General features: G+C 42.5%; 1 protein-coding gene across 10 annotated transcripts in view; it reads left to right on the top strand.

Moving 5' to 3' along the window:
* KATNAL1 (katanin catalytic subunit A1 like 1) overlaps positions 1–15,555 on the top strand; it is a 38,626-nt gene extending 23,071 nt beyond the window's left edge. For all 10 annotated transcript variants that reach the window (XM_055701805.1, XM_055701800.1, XM_055701802.1 and 7 more), the window contains 7 exons: positions 3,464–3,588; positions 4,092–4,197; positions 8,945–9,103; positions 9,954–10,080; positions 11,046–11,180; positions 13,490–13,616; positions 15,162–15,555. In XM_055701805.1, coding sequence (XP_055557780.1) covers positions 3,464–3,588; positions 4,092–4,197; positions 8,945–9,103; positions 9,954–10,080; positions 11,046–11,180; positions 13,490–13,616; positions 15,162–15,360 — 978 coding nt within the window. In that variant the 3' untranslated portion in view covers positions 15,361–15,555. The remainder of the gene's footprint in view (positions 1–3,463; positions 3,589–4,091; positions 4,198–8,944; positions 9,104–9,953; positions 10,081–11,045; positions 11,181–13,489; positions 13,617–15,161) is intronic.
* Positions 15,556–16,186: the final 631 nt, after the last annotated feature.

Here is a 16,186-nt window from a genome sequence, read left to right as displayed (position 1 = left end):
AAAGGAAGAATTGAATGACTCTGTGCTGAAATCATGGAAATGGAATAATGTTCAGCAGTGCAGAGCTGTAGGCTGTGCATACTTGGATGGTACAAGAATTTCTGCTAGAAGCTGGGAGCTCAGCAGTGGAGGAGAAGAAAGATTTGGACAGACCAGCAGAAATCGGATCAGGCTGAACTTTCATTGGGCACAGCACCTTTTCCTGGAAGTGATGGGAAGGGCTGGCTGCTGGAGCAAGGCACAGCCAGGGGCTCTGGCAGCAAGGGGCAGAGAGTGCATCTGGCAGTTTTTGGTGTCTGTGTGTAGTGAGAAGAGCCTGCAGGAAAGCAAGATGTCTTCAGGACCCAGTTCTGGTCATTGCAGCCACCAGAGTTATCCTGTGTGATTGATCTGTCTGAGGTTGAGTGTGAGGTGGCAGTATGATATAGCCATGGAAATGAGTGTAAATGAAACCCCAGGCCCAGTTTATTGAGGTGCTACCAACAGAGAGAAGAGATACCCATGCCTTTATAGGAGGCCCTGGTGAAACAGCAGCTGGAGTATTTTGCATGCGTTTCTACAACCATGCTCAAGAGAGATGTGTTAATATTTAGAAGGGAGAAAAAAATGGGTTGCTAGAGTGAACGGGTAACTGTGTTCAGCTTGTGTTCCAAGAGAGTAACTTGGTTTGGGAAACGAAGGCAGAGTACATGCACGCTGTGAGTACATCAGGGTGGTGGATGCATCAATGAAACAACTGCTGAAACTAAATGCATGAACTTAGTACAAGAGTAGAAGTACATTCATTTTGGAAATAAGGTTTTTGTTCCAGTGGGTTAGTGCAGGTCTGGCAGCTCTTCCTGGTGGAAAGCCCTGCAGATTTCTAAATATGTCGAAGTCAGAACTTGGCTGAGGAGAAGGTTTACATGATGGGATTGCCCAGGGCACTGAATAGAAGCAGCCTTTTGCAGTCCTGTATACCTCTCTCTGTTGGCATACCTTCTTAGAGAGAAACCATCACAGCAGCTTTATTTAAAGCTGTTTTGGGAAAGTAGTACCACAAGAAGACATGAGGGTATGACTGAAAAATTATGCTTAGTCCTGCTGCCTGGACTCAGGTGGCATTTTTTTAAATTATTTTTTCAAGTTTCTACTCACTTACCTGCTGACTGAGGATTGCATGTTGGACCACCGTTAATAATCTTATTACATGTGAAAACTGCAAATACTTTAAATCTGGCTTTAATTCTGCAATCGGGAAAAAAAATCGAAACATTCAGTGTCACTAAAATGCTAGCCCTGGTGATGCTGAAAGCACATCTCCCAGTTGGCCGCCCTTCTCCTTCTCTTTGTTGGCAAGCCGTGCCGCAGGGCAGGAAAAATACCTTTCCCAGGAAAAACGTCCCAGGAAAAGCAGTATCCCAGGGGCAGGCAGCCGGGTCTGGGCTCGGCCCCGCAGGCAGCCGGCGAGGAGCCGGCCGGGAACGGGACCGGGGCCGGGGCCACCCCGCGGCTGAGGCGCCGCTGCCGGTGGGGCCGCCCCGCCGTGCTGCCGGCCCCCTCCTTGCCGCCGGGCCTTTCTCTCCCCTTTTAGTTCTGCTTTTTTACGCTTCTCTGAGCAGCGTCACAGCCGGGCCCCGTGTCGCCCGCATTGCCAGATTGTTGTGTTCACCGCCCGTATGAGGCACAGCAAACGCGCTGGGCGCGGATCTGCCGGCCGGGCTCGGGAGCCGGGGCCGGAGCTGCTGCCTCAGCCTCCTCCACAGTGTGCTGCAGCGATCTGCTCTGCCTTCTGCTTTTTAAAGCCTGCCTTAGCTCTGTTTCACCCAGAAAATAGAAACCCTCCGATTTGTTTTGAGATGTGTGGAGAAATTCTGGCACTAAGAAAACTGGTCCATTGCAGAGAGATAGGAGAGAAGTGTGTAACAAAGACAGAAAGCGAATACCTTTCGTTTAATTGTCTCTTTTTTTTTTTTTTTCCCTTCCCTCCTTCTTTTTTTCTGGTTACATTTGGATTCCATTTTCTCGCTCCTGAAATCCTCCAAACTCTACAGGGCTTTTTTTTCTGTTTCCTTTTTATGCCAGACTGTTACATTTTTGACACCAGCTTTTTGTCTAAACACAACTTGCAGCTTCATTTCCATTGCGAAAAACTGATTGGCGAGTACTACACAACACAGAGGTTGGAAGCAAGAAATAAAAATAGTGGGAAGATAAACTGTGCTCCCTTGTTGGCAAACAGCAACTGGGAGGGGTGTAATTGCTACCTTTTTCTTTTTCTACTGCAAGGTTATTTGTGTGTCTCCAGCTGCCTCTCAGCCTGCCTTTGCCTAGGCTGCTTTTGTCCAGCCAGCTGGGATTCTTTAACTGCTGCTGATAGTGTTTAGAAGCTGAGTTAAGAGTCCTAAAGTAGCTCCGCACACACCCTCCTCCTTTAAAACAGCGCAGCTGCTTTTCAGGCACTGCTGAAGACTGTCGTTGAGCTGGGAGGGGAAGCGGTTTCCTTCTGAAGTGGGAGAGGAGGAGCATGAGCCCTGATGCTTCGAAGGGAAAATATTACTTCACCCCCATAAGCTTAACGGCACTGTGGAAGTATTAACCAGAAAGTCTGGGCCATCTGGGGCAGAGGCAGCCTGTGGCTTGGTTGCTGAACAAGCATTGGCATGCTGCAGAAATTACTGAAGATCAAAGAAGCCTGATTGACTTGGGAGCTTCTTTAGGACTTTTGGTGCAGCCTTTAAATAAATATGACCTTTTAAAAGCATGTTAACTGTTTATGGAGCTGGCCTGTGAATGAGAGGAGGGAAACAGTGTGCAGCTGAAGCAAGGAGAAATTGCTGGGCAGGAAACCTTTAATTAAACAAGAAGAGAGAACCTTGGTTTTCCCCCATCAAAGGCAATGTTTTGTGTTCCTTTTCCGTGATGATGGGGTGCCAGTTGTTTAGCTCTGGCAGGTAGTGTGGCAGGTATAGCATCTTCAAAATATGCTTTGGATGCTCTGGTCTTCAGCTAGGAGTTAATGTACAATTAAGTTGTGACCAGCAGCCTGCTTTGTGAGGTTGTTCCTGCATTCATGCCTTCAGCTGGCCGGGAAGTGTGTCAGTTTCTAAAGAGTGGTTTAGCACTACTAAGAGAGCCTGGTTTGCTGCTTTAAAACCAGCCAGCCACCCACCCACCCACGGTGATACATAAGGAACTTGGATGGGGGTTTATCACTCTGAGCTGCATCTATGAAGGAAGCATGGTGCTGTTGAGGTAGAAGCAACCACAAGTGTTTGGGGACTCTTTGTGGCCTCTTTGTGGCATGTAGAGTGTGGGCATGTTGGTTTTGCTGGCCATCATGGTGCTGAGATAGCTGTGTTAAAGCTTGATACCTTTGGGTGGCTTCTACAGAGCTGAACTAGACAATTTTGCTATGTATTGCTAGTAAAGGATATGTTGATAGAATAATGTCCTTATGAGACTGTATGACTTTTACTTCTAGGGAAAGAAAATACCCCAGGAAGTCAGTGATGGGGAAATTCCAAAATTTGATGGAGCTGGTTACAACAAAGACATGGTTGAAACTCTTGAAAGGGACATTGTATCAAGGAATCCAAGCATACATTGGTATGAGGATTTTCTCAACTGAAATGTTTTTGCTAGTGTGGAGAAGAAGAGAAATTATCCATCTTCTAACTCTTAAAATGAGAGTCATCATAATCTTCTACAGATAGGCAAAACAAGGTCTTTTTGTTTAAACTGTTTATTAATTTGGTTACAGTTAAGCTTTTGTTGCTAACTGATATTATGCGCAGTACATCCTTTACAGGTACTGCTGAAATGAAAGTACACACCAGAGAGCTTTAAAGATACTGCTTTGGTGTTCACATGTACAAAACAATTCTTAATTAAGCAGCTCTGGGTAACTTGAGTTGAAAATCTTTTTTTCCCTATGTTCCAAAAGTGGATTCAATTTTAGGTCACAGGATTATAAGGGTGCTTTCATGAGGCATATACTGACATGCTAAAAGAGATGGTACTAAGTGAAAAGCTTTTCTGTTTTTCTTGTATAAAAACAGAAGAAATATTTTTGTACAGCAATCTTATACAAGTTTCTTCATCTTGCACAGGGATGACATAGCAGATTTGGAAGAAGCCAAGAAATTATTAAGAGAAGCTGTCGTTCTTCCAATGTGGATGCCTGATTTTTTCAAAGGGATCAGAAGACCTTGGAAGGTGAGAATTTATTTGGTGTTAGTAAATGGCAAGTTGTAGTTATGTATGTATGCTGCTGCAGTGTGTGTGGATGCCTGTTGCAGGAGGCCAAAAAGGCAAATGGGAAAAATCAGGAATTTGTTGATGAAATCCTCTCAAAATGATTCATGTAAAATGCACTGAAAGAAACAGCTGGAAGTGTGTGTGGGCTTTACAGTAAATAATAATTCTTTTGTATTTACTTAGTCATAGCTTGTTGACATTATAATACTTTTTATATGTCAGCCTGTACATGTAAGCAAGCATATAGGGTATATTGACAGAAGCAGAAATGCTCAATAGACAGCTTATATTGATATGAGACATATGAGTGATCATGGTGGTCACTCCTCAACACTTCACGGGGGAAGGCAGTGTTTTATTCTGCATGTGCCAGCTGTCTCTCACTCAAACTGCAAAGTGCAGGCTGGATGGTGCAAGGAAGCAAGGAGAGAGGGGGCTAGTCGGAGTGATGATTTAGCTTTGCAGTTATGCTTGCAGCTGGGCATAGTTACTGCTGGAGTGGGAGAAATTTGAAGTGGGAGAATGATCTGCAAGTGGGGTGACGGGAAGGATATAGGACTGAGCTGGCCTGGCTGATGGGTCAGAGGTGAGCTCAATCTGGACCTTGCTTAGAGCTGAAAAGGCGGAAGAGGGAGGAGATTGCTGAGTATTTCTGTGTATCATGCTTTTGTTGTGGGATGGATTTGCACTTGTTTTGGGAATAACTAGTCACAACACAAAAGGTCTTTCTGGTTGCTGAGAGGGATTACTGGGGAAAAGAGACTGTTGCAAATTGTTATTCTGAGTCTGCAAGGCAATGGCATGTGTAAAGAATGCTGTGGATGTGAGTAGTTTCTGTGTTTAGTATGCTGGTTTAGCAGCATGTATCGGATCTTACGTTACTAATGCTTGCCCTGTCTTTTCCTGCTTGGTCCTTGTACTTCCCTGGCTTATACTTAGCTCTGACACTCAAAGCTGTCCTCCTCCAGCCTGAGCCAGTCCTAGATCCCCATTATTCTGCTTATTTACAGAACAAAGCCCTGCCGGAACTGATGAGTGGAAGGCTTGTCATTCTTGGGGCTTCTGTCTACAAACATTAAAGAGGGGAAGTCAGAAAAAGAGGGAGCTGACAGCAGGAGCTGGGAGCTGGCTACCTGAGGGCTGTTCACAGAGGTTTTACTGAGCTGCAGGGGCGCAGTCCAAACCTAGCCCCAGACTGTATATGGCCTTTGGGGTTTAGAGTGCTTGTGGTCACTACCAGTTAAGGTTAACTGAGCTATCAGCTTGGACAGAGCCTGGATATCGTGGGTTACAAATGTATGGGTGAGATTTTAGTGTCTTTTGAACAGCTGACTCTCTTTTCCTCTTGGCATAGAGAAAGTTGATCCATACCCTTATTATCGACTATGACAGCCCTGTCTGTCCAGTCTTCCAAAACTTTTAAGGAACTGAAGAGCTGCTCTGCTTTTTTTCACCTGTTAATATGCCTAGAGGATGTAGTCGCCATAGTGGTCTTTAAGGCAGGTATCTCAGCAGACTGCAGGGAATGTGAACAGTACCACTGGCCTTGTCTCCCAGTATTGTGGCAGTGACTAAAGAAACAACCACCTGGTCTTTTAAAGAGTTACAGTCTCCATCTCTTCGCATGAGATTATCTTTTCCTACTGAGCAGTGTTGCCTCTGAAAACTAGGTGGTTGTAGACATGGAAAAAATTCTGAGATTATTTCCTCTCTTCAGTCTGAAATGCAAATCGATTTCTGACAAGTCCATGAAGAGTCTTCATTGTTAGCCTTTTCCCTGGTGACTTGTGAAGCTCTAGCTCTCCTGAATTTATTTTTCACACAGAACAGCATGTATCTTTTCCCACTGTTGACCTCTGACTGTGCTACAAGGATGAGAAGTTTTGAAGGGAAGACTGTTTCTTGCAGTAATCAGTGTGGCAGCAGGCATTTGTTGAGCCTAGGCATTCAGGACAATAATTCAGGAAAAAGGCAGCCAAATCTGTTTTTGGATGTTCAGACTCTCCTGAGAATAATTCCCAAGACAGCCCTCACAGTTTGTGCCTCCATTCAGAGGACAGTGCCTTGTATGCAGGAGCCAGCTGTCTTCCCTGATACAACACAGGTGCTGTGTAGTTGCAGCCATGGGTTTCTGAGTGTCCATGGGCTTGCTCACTCTTTTTCTCTGAACTGTTTTGTGCAAAGAAGGCCTGGTTGCTTGCTGTGCTTCCCACTGCTCTGCTAGTGATTGTTACAACAACAAGAAGTAACCCTGCAGTGATTTCATCAAAACACTTACTCCCTGTGGTGCATTTCAGCTTCTTATTGGAATAGTTTGGATTAACAGAGCCTTAGAGGAAGAATAAAGAAGTCTTTGTGTTTGTCAAGGATTTTAACTGGTGAGTAAGTGGCAGCCTCTGAGTTTGCAGAGAGAAAGAGCAACTTGATCCTGTGTGTTTCTGTTTGCAACCATGTATATTTTGTTTTGCTGAGAACCCAAGTTATTTTTTTCTTCTTTTTCTTTTTTTTTAACTGACATTTCTATCGTCATTATCCCCAGAGAGCTTGGTTTTCTCTAAGCTTTATACCTGGTGTGGCTGCTTTGCACCTGTGTTATGCACATGTATAATGCCACCAGTATCACATACAAGGTAATGCTTACTGTAATAGTTATACAGGAGATGTAAAGCGATGGGCTTTGGTTTCGGTGGTGAGTGGTACATGTAACTGAAACCAGAATTTGACCTTCCATAATAATAATGGAGGACCAAACAAATATCCAAAAAATGACATTAGTCCCTTGTATGACCAGGTACTGCAGTAATGCAGTTTGTCAAACACAGAGGTCAAGTGTGATTTGAACTGAGGTGCAGCTTGTTTTAAAATATTAAATAAACACATTTGAAACTTGGAGAGAACAGTAAGTCGTCTCTGACCTGCACATCACAGGCTGAGTAATTTTCACCCAGTCACTCAGGGCTGTAGTTGCAATTATGACTATGCAGGAACTCAAATCATGGTATATATCTGGATGTTCATGGAGAGAAAAAGAGTCCATTTACTTTTTCTGCGTGCTTGCTCTGGAGCTTAGGAAACCTTGGGCAGTCTGAGGAGGAGTGACGTTGGACTGTTAGCTGTATGGATGGTGTGTGAATGTTTCTAATTTAATTTACCGATGGATGTTATGTTCAGCTTGCATTAGCTAAGTGTTAAATGACAATGAAGGTATTAAGAATTAATGGAAAATGGAGTACAGAGAGGCTATTGCTTTTGAATAGTACATTTTTGAATAATTGCGTTCCCGGTTGATTTGTTTTTATAGATCTCTTCCATGTCATTCTTTGTGCTTTTTTGAAGTAGATTTTAGTGAGGAACAGATGAAATCTAATTTGCTATGTGGCTTGCATTTAACAGATATTTTATTGCTGTGGCATTTTATGTAAGTTATTAATTGCAAAGCACATTATGATATGCAATTCTAATTATAGTTAATTTGATTACCCTTGCAACACAGTACAACTTTACTTTAGGAAGCACTTGTTAGCCTGTAATAAGATCTTGTAGTTGGGAGGGAAAAAAACCCCAAGCTGCTTGAGCACTACATTTTCATAGTGCCATGCTTAAAATCACAGTGCCCTATTCTAGTGCTACGCAGGCATGGAACAGCATGTTGTCCCTCTCCAGCACTGCTGCTGAAAGTGTTGGAAAGACTATCCATAAGGATAACTGTATTTAGAAATTCTATCAAGAGTGATAAATGACTCTCAGTGCTACAGTCTTAACATGGGTCCTGAGAGCACTGTGTCTAGCTAAAAACCTGCTTCCATAATGATGGGTAAATGTGCTGAGCTGCAGAGATGTGTGCTCCTTACTCTCGCTTTCAGACAGACCATAGATGGAAAGACGGTCTGATAATGTGGATGCCAACCTGGGACTTAACAATTGTAGTTCAGTTTTCTAGTTTAAAGCTTTCTGAATAATCACTGAGGTTCATATTAGGCTTTTGTGGGACTGAGTGATAGTCCACATGATATACGGTTGCTTATCTGTGAAATAGAGATAGCAGTGCTCTTCTGCCATCCAACAGCATGGTGAGGATGTGTTTCATTCAGAAATTGCTAAGATGCAGTAGTATGGCCATAGAAGTACTGAGATGGAGGGACTAAACAGTGTCACAAACCATTCTATCCAGTGAATGCTCTCATACATACTTAAATGTAAAAATCAACCAGATCCATACATACACTTCAAAAACATTTTTTGGCAAAATCTTTTGCTACAGAAAAATGCTCTACTGAGGGAACACAACTTTCTGCAAAAGTGTTTTGGTTTCTGTGAAGCTTCCTTCATGAAGGAGCCTTTGTTACAAAAAGAATTCACTGACTTCATCTGCGTGTGCAGCCCCTTGTGAGTTGGGAAAGGCCTAAATTCAAGTCCAGGCTCTGATTCAGAGCAAGGCTGTAAATCTGTTATCTGCTACCAGGTGATAGGTGCAGCAGCAGTTACTGGCTTTTGTGATTTGGACTCCAGTGGAGTGATAAGAAGAAATTGCAGAACACTTCCATGCTGTTCTCAAAAGCAGGATTTTTGTCTTTTGTTTTCCACTGATGACGATTATGTTATTAAACAATTTAAACACAGATCTTAGATCATATTGAGATGTAGTGTAGAGTCCCAGTTGCAGTTTCTTTATTTGTTGATCATTACTTTTGTTTTTACCTTTCAGGGTGTACTGATGGTTGGTCCTCCTGGCACTGGCAAAACAATGCTAGCAAAAGCTGTTGCTACAGAATGTGGAACAACATTCTTCAATGTGTCTTCCTCTACCCTGACATCTAAATACAGAGGCGAGTCTGAGAAGCTGGTCCGCCTCTTGTTTGAAATGGTACGTCCTTGATGATGTGGTCTGGGGATCACTAAGGTGAGGAAGGACGTCTCTTGGTTTCCTGCCCCTCCAGTAGCACGCTGGAAGCACAGAATTCATTGAACTGACACCCTGTCAACCAGTTAGAAAAACATCTTTGTATTTCCATCCTTTTCTGGGTTGTTGTTGAGGATGGGACATCACCCATGTTCAGGGTAGCATTTTCCAGACTAAACGTAGAGTTGTGACCTTGACAGAAATCCAGTTCTTATTTCGTTATAACAAGCCCATAGGAAGTAGATTTGAAACTGGAAGGGATTTGGAACCGTTATTCTGGAAGCAATACATGTTTTAATTCTGTCTCTGTTCTGAATGATGCACACAAGCCTCTCAGTGCAGTTGTGGGTGTGGTCCATCATGCAGAGTATGTAAAGGACATGCCTGTGTGGACCTATACTGAAGAGTCATTCACCTCTTTGGGACCCTCACTGCACTTCTACAATACTCTCAGTTAAAACCTGTCTCTGTTAAGATAGGGGCCAGAAGGGAGCTCAGCCTATATTTACCCTTCACCAGCATAAAAACCTGGACATGAAAAGTGCCTGTATTGCGATTGTGTTCCTTTTCCCTTCTGCAAGACCAGTTGCTGAGGAAAGCCAGCCAACACTGAAAGACCCCTGGACTCAAGGAGTACAATTTAAAGTGTATAAATTCAGCATACGCCAAATAGTTTGTAAATCAAGATTTTGAATTATTTTCTTGTGACAGGCAGGGAAGATACGTAGTGTGTCTAGTAGGACTGGGTTGTGGTCTGATGAGGGCCTGTGCTTGCTGCTGGAGCCTTAACAGCGATGTTTTCATTTGAATAAAGGCGAGGTTTTATGCTCCAACAACAGTCTTCATTGATGAGATAGATTCCATCTGCAGCCGCAGAGGCACGTTCGATGAACACGAGGCGAGTCGCCGAGTCAAGTCAGAGCTGCTTGTGCAGATGGACGGTAACAAGTGTTTAGATCCGAGTTTGGGGCTGGGGTGCTGTTTCTTTACAGGTGAGAATGTAAGAACTTGAGCAATCTGGAAAACCTGGCTTTCTGGATAGCGGAAAAATAAGGCAGAACTTGAGAGTAGTGTATTTTTGGAGTGTTTGAAGGCAGATAACTGAAAACGGTGTTCTGCTTTGTTTTTTCTAAAACAGACATTTTGATGGTAAATTGAAGACTCAAATTTAAGCAACAGACTCTAGGAGAAGCAGATAATGGAGATTTGTGCAGTTTAATAGAGATCTTTGATTTTGATGCGATTTAAGCAAATTTCTGCCCTTTGCTGGAGTCTCCAGCTTGAAGGCTGCCATTGTGAGATCTGATTTTGCTGTATTCTGTGGTGGTAGCTAATATTACCCTGTTAGTCGGATTTAGTACCTTTTCTGTCCAGGTGCACGTAACAAGGATGACCATCTGAGGAATATTGTATGGCATAGTGGTTTGGTAACTACCTCTGTATTGCAGCTATTGTGTAGCTACCATTTATAATGTCCTCAAATGTGCAGGTTCGTTGTGGTAAACTCAGGGTAGGCAGCCTTTTGCCCCAAAATGATAATGGCTTTGCAGTCCTCATTTCAGAGGCCAGGGAGTGATTCCTATTTCTTCTATGGCCAGATTTGACAGACGGAGCACTTCCGGTAGGACTAGTAGGGCTACCCTCACATATGACTGTGTTATTAGCGCTATCAAAGAAAGCCTTCCCCTGACTCGGCAAAAGAATGAACTGTCTCCCTCTCTGTGACAATGGTGGTCTTGTCACACCTGAGCTATGGGAATTTTGGAGAGAGGCACTAGGACTATATAGAGCTGTTGCTTAGCTCTGTCCAGACTTTTACAACGTCTGTTCGTGCAGTGTTTCTTAGCAAGCGTTTCAATCAATAAGAGCTGTGGAGTGAAATTGCTCTAAACTGTTGTGCTTGCAGGGGTAGATGGTGCTCTGGAAAATGATGACCCTTCCAAGATGGTTATGGTATTAGCTGCTACAAATTTTCCATGGGATATTGATGAAGCTCTCCGACGGAGACTGGAGAAGAGAATTTATATACCTTTGCCCACAGGTAAATTTGCTACGAGCATTTTCCTTTAAAATGGCCTTTGCAGGATGAGCTTAGGATTACTGGTAGGACTGTTGGATTTCAGAGGAATCTTGATGTTTTTGTGATGAGCAGTGAAATTCAGGGGTTAATTGTTTGGCTGGGTTGCTTTATTTTTAAAGAGAGAGAAAGAAAAAATACTACTACTTGCTTGGGGGCTTAAAAACAAAGAGCTGCGGCATTTCATTGCAAGCCCATTGATGAGTTCTTACATTTTGAAAGAGAGTTAGTTTTAATGAGCCTAGAATTATTTTAAATGTTTAACAGTCAGTCCTTGAGTGATCATCAAAGGCAGCCTTTGGACATGTTCACAAATATTGCAAATGCACTCCGTGCCCTTGCAGACAAATGCAAAGAAGTGGATCCATGAATTTTCACTTACAGGCTTAGTTCATTGTAAATCACTGCTTGCTTGCATCTGTGACTGTGCTTTGAGCCACTCAGAATGCAGCAGGCTGATTGCTTTCCTGCCCTAAGACGTCTCAGTTTGTGTTGTCTTTCCTAGCTGTCATTCACCTGTCCTATTAATTTTGAGATTCCTATCACTTGAAGTTTGCATAGCTTCATTTCTTCTTGGTACAGTGGATGCCTCATCTCCCTGCATGAGCACTCCAGATAACAAGATGCGTGTTCATGGTGACAGCAATTGTGATTGAGTTTAGCAGGTATAAGGACACTTAATAGTTCTACAGCTTGTCTTTGCAGCTTACAGATGGTAACAGCTCCTAAAAGGATGCCTGTCTTTATGACCAATTAGTCTAAAATCCTATCAACTTTTGCTCTTGTTTCTAATTAAACCAGACTGGGTTTTGACACAGTGTATTGCCCCCTGGACAACATTTGAGATGTACTCCAGTTTTATTTCCAGTCTTATGTTCTGTTGCATCTATTCTGCAAATAAGAATGTTGAGCTGTTCTGGGCAAGTCTAAATGATGCATTTATAAATGTGCTGTGTGATCTGATGTGCTCAGGCACTTTAATTGAAAAAGTGTTATTATAGTCATGTATACACCTGTATATTGTGGAATTTGATGGAAGTATGTATTCTACTATGTTTCATTTTCAAAATACTGCAAGGACTTCTGTAGCCCCATAGCAAAGATTAGAAGAGAGTTCTCTGATACAGGATGCTCTCTGCAGGTGTGCCATATGTACATTGTGCTCTGCAAATAATAAATCCCCATTTTATAGCTAGTGCCAGTTGTGTGTGATTGATAACTCATGTTCTTGACAGTTCTGCAAAGAACACAAAATCAGCTTGAGGGAAGCTTTCTAATTTCTTTCATATTTCCCATCTCCCCAAAATTTAAAAAAAAATATTTAGGGACATCAATAAATAAAACGTAAGCGTGGACATTTCCTGAAGACTCTTAACCTTTCCTACTGCTGCTTCTTCTGTTGAGGTTGTCCTCTTTTCTAGGTCATAAAAATTGGTCGCTGTGGAAACAAAGATGCTGAGCTGGTATATTTTTCTGTACAGTAAAGCCAGGAAAGCATCTTCTTCTTTACCACCTTTGTGCTGAGTAACACTGAGGCCTAAAGCTGTCAAATGTGAATTCTCTCTTAGAAGCCTAGGCAGCTTAACATATGTACCCAAATGCACGTGTGCACATCGCCTCTACAAGAAAAATGGTTAATTGGCTGCATAAATGCTCATTTACACAGCTGGTTATCACTGGGTGCATACTGCATCTGGGTCTGAAAGTGTGATACCAGTACATTTGTATTGTAAATATATGTTTACTGTATTAATGTATCTGTTTTCTGTCAGGCTTCAGCAGCTTTCTTGGGTCCCAACTGAGCAAAGTGCTTAAACATATGCTTAAAGTTCAGCCTATTGTTAAGGGGTTTGCGCTGTCTGAAGCTCTGTTAATAGAATCCTCATTGTGGTTCTAATGAAACTGTCTGAATAATATGCAGTCAAACACTTGGAACAGCAAGTGAATCCAAAGGGATGTGAGAAGAAGCAGACATTTGTAGGATTGTGCTTTTGTGCCCTTGGGTAGTATGTGACCAAATGCTTTGTCACCTGAGACATAACAGACATTTTTAATGATGTATGACTTTGGAAAATGGCTCTACAGCATACCGGTTTACTACTTTTAGCCATATACTTTACTGTATTAGATTGCACACTTCACTATGATCTGTACTGTCTCTTTCCTTTTCTTATATTAAGCCCTTTTGGTTTTACTTTTCACTGAAATATCTAAGTTGTGTTATATCTGATTTTAATGTCACAAGTCTTCAAACATGTATTTGTATGTTGTAGCAAAAGGCAGAGAAAAGCTACTTAAGATTAATCTTCGGGAAATAGAACTGGATCCTGATATCAGTCTTGAAGAAATTGCTGAGAAGACCGAAGGCTATTCTGGTGCTGACATCACTAATGTTTGCAGGTATCTCATTCTCCTTAATCTGCAAAGAAAACTGCATAGAAAGTCATCATTTGCATTATGTGATAAAAGGCAATCCCACTACAGCTGAAGCCATGCTAACAGTTGACTATGTTTGAAGGCCCAAATCTACTTACTGGAACCATGCACAACTGTCATGTGAGCAGTCTAAAGACCATGGAGTCTTTCTGTAAGATGTAGTCACGTTTTCTGAAATCTGAAGAGAAAAAATCTCTGAGCAAATCTCATGTTGGCTGCATTTACTGCATTTGTCTGCATTTGTTAATGTAGTGCAAAACAGGTTTGGATTTTTAATTTTTTTTAATACCATTAGTTTAAGAGTTAGAATTTTGTAATGCAAAGGAACCTTTCACAGAGTACTTCTGTGAAGCATCTATCTATATGCTCTATGTTTGGACAACCCCAGTGCAGCATTGTCTTAGTTTCTGCATGAATCTTCTAGGTGCAAGGGTGATACAGATAGTTTATAGCATTAGTATTGAATTTATTTCCATTCTGTTCCCATGATTTCTTTCACTTTTTGACAAATGAGTCTTTTCTGGTGGAGGGATAAGTATTTGAAAAAACTTATTGGAAGGAAGTCTGTGTCCCCTTATAACATCAGGATCCCTGCCAAGAGAAATTGATCCTTTAAGAACATGGCTTGGGATTATTTTTTTTTTTATCCTCCCCTGCTGCTTTTCTGAAATTGTGAAATGACTCTATGGTTTTGAAAACCTGGGGTGTGTCATGCAGTGCAATAGTTAAATTACCTGTTCTCCCTGAGGCCTGTGTTATCCCTTGCTGGGAAAAACTTGGGGAAAGAGAGAATGTAATTTCAAACTGCATGTGGGCCATGGTATGAGAAATGAGCAGTGTTCTCTGTGCCAGCGGGCCATGCTGGCAGCATCCAAGCTGGGGAGGAGTCACAGAGCAGCTAGAGCATGAGGAACCACAGGCACCGATGGCCTCAGCCCTGCTGGCCCATGTGACACTACTGTCTGATGCCTCCTGCTCTGCCCTTTATGGATTCAGGCACTATGTGTGAGTAGGCAACAGAGCTGGGCTGCTCTCCAGACACTTGCTGACTGTCCTTTTGGGCTACATGGTAGAGGGAAGATTGAAATCTAAGAGGATGGAGGTGCAAAATCCAGGCTACTTAAAAAAAAAAAACAAAAAAAACCACCAACAAAAAAGTCTTTGAGTGCCATTCCTCTCCCATCCTGCCCTTTCCTGCACTGAAGTTGTAAAATTTCATCTCTATGAATCATTGTAAAAGGTTTTCAGTTTTATAGTTTTAATTATCTGTGCACATTTACCATATGCTTAAATGGGTTTTGATGCCAATGTGTTTTTTACTTTGAATTAATGTAGTGATCTGGGAACATGGAAGCTGAGAAAGATGTGAACCACATCTTCTATGGTAAATAAATGCTCTCTTAAGTGTTCCTGCCAGTGGTTTCTAGCAAGAGAATACAATCAAAATTCATAGGCTTAACAGCACATGCTGCTAGCAATTAGCTCCTATACATTGTCCTGTGTTTCCAGGGATGCCTCTTTAATGGCAATGAGACGACGTATTAATGGCTTAACTCCAGAAGAGATTCGTGCACTTTCTAAAGAGGAGCTTCAGTTACCGGTTACCAAGGGGGACTTCGAGCTGGCCCTGAAGAAAATATCCAAATCTGTTTCTGCTGCAGACCTGGAGAAGTATGAAAAGTGGATGGCAGAGTTTGGATCTGCTTAATCTCAGTGACAGCTCTCCTTTGCAAGAGTTTTACGGCTTCTGTTGTTTTCACTTGCAAAATGAGTTAGAAATCTTTCTAAAGGTTTAATAAAAGGTCTGCCTCTCCCCCATCCCATCCTCTTCTGGTGACAAGATCTTTTAAACTCCATTTGCCTTTAAAGGGAATGAACACAATAATAAGCTGATACTGTAAAAGATACAGTATCAAGTACTTTACTTGATACTGTAAAAGATACTGTCCTGGTTTCAGCTGGGATAGAGTTAATTTTCTTCTTGGTGGTTAGCACAGGGTTGTGTTTTGGATTGGTGTGGGAACAGTGGTGTGGTTGGGGACTTTTTGGTTTCTCAGGCCTTGACAGCAGGAGAGCTGGAGGGGCACGGGAAATTGGGAGGAGATACAGCCAGGACAGCTGACTCGAACTAGCTAAAAGGGTATGCCGTACCATGGGATCTCATGATCAGTATAGAAATGGGGGGGGGGGGGTCACCAGGGTTATGGATTGTTGCTCAGGGACTGGCTGGGCATCAGTCAGCAGGTGGTGAGCAGTTGTGTTGTGCTTCACTAGTTTCTTTTTCTTCCACCACTGTGGACTTCATTCCTCTCCCCTTCCTCCTCCTTTTCATTTTAACTGTTGCTATTATTATTGTTCTTTCGTTTTTATTTTATCTCAGTTGTTAAACTGTTCTTATCTCAACCCTTGAGTTTTATATTCCCTTCTGATTCTCCTCTTGACCCCTCTGAGTAAGAGGGAGTAAGCGAGTGACTGTATGGCGCTTAATTGGTGGCTGGGGTTAAACCATGACAGCCCTTTTCTACACCCGATGC

Source organism: Falco cherrug, chromosome 2 (assembly GCF_023634085.1).
Source record: "Falco cherrug isolate bFalChe1 chromosome 2, bFalChe1.pri, whole genome shotgun sequence".
Taxonomy (NCBI): Eukaryota; Metazoa; Chordata; class Aves; order Falconiformes; family Falconidae; genus Falco; species Falco cherrug.
The sequence above is the reverse complement of the archived record's forward strand: the minus strand, read 5'-3'. Positions and strand labels throughout refer to the sequence as shown.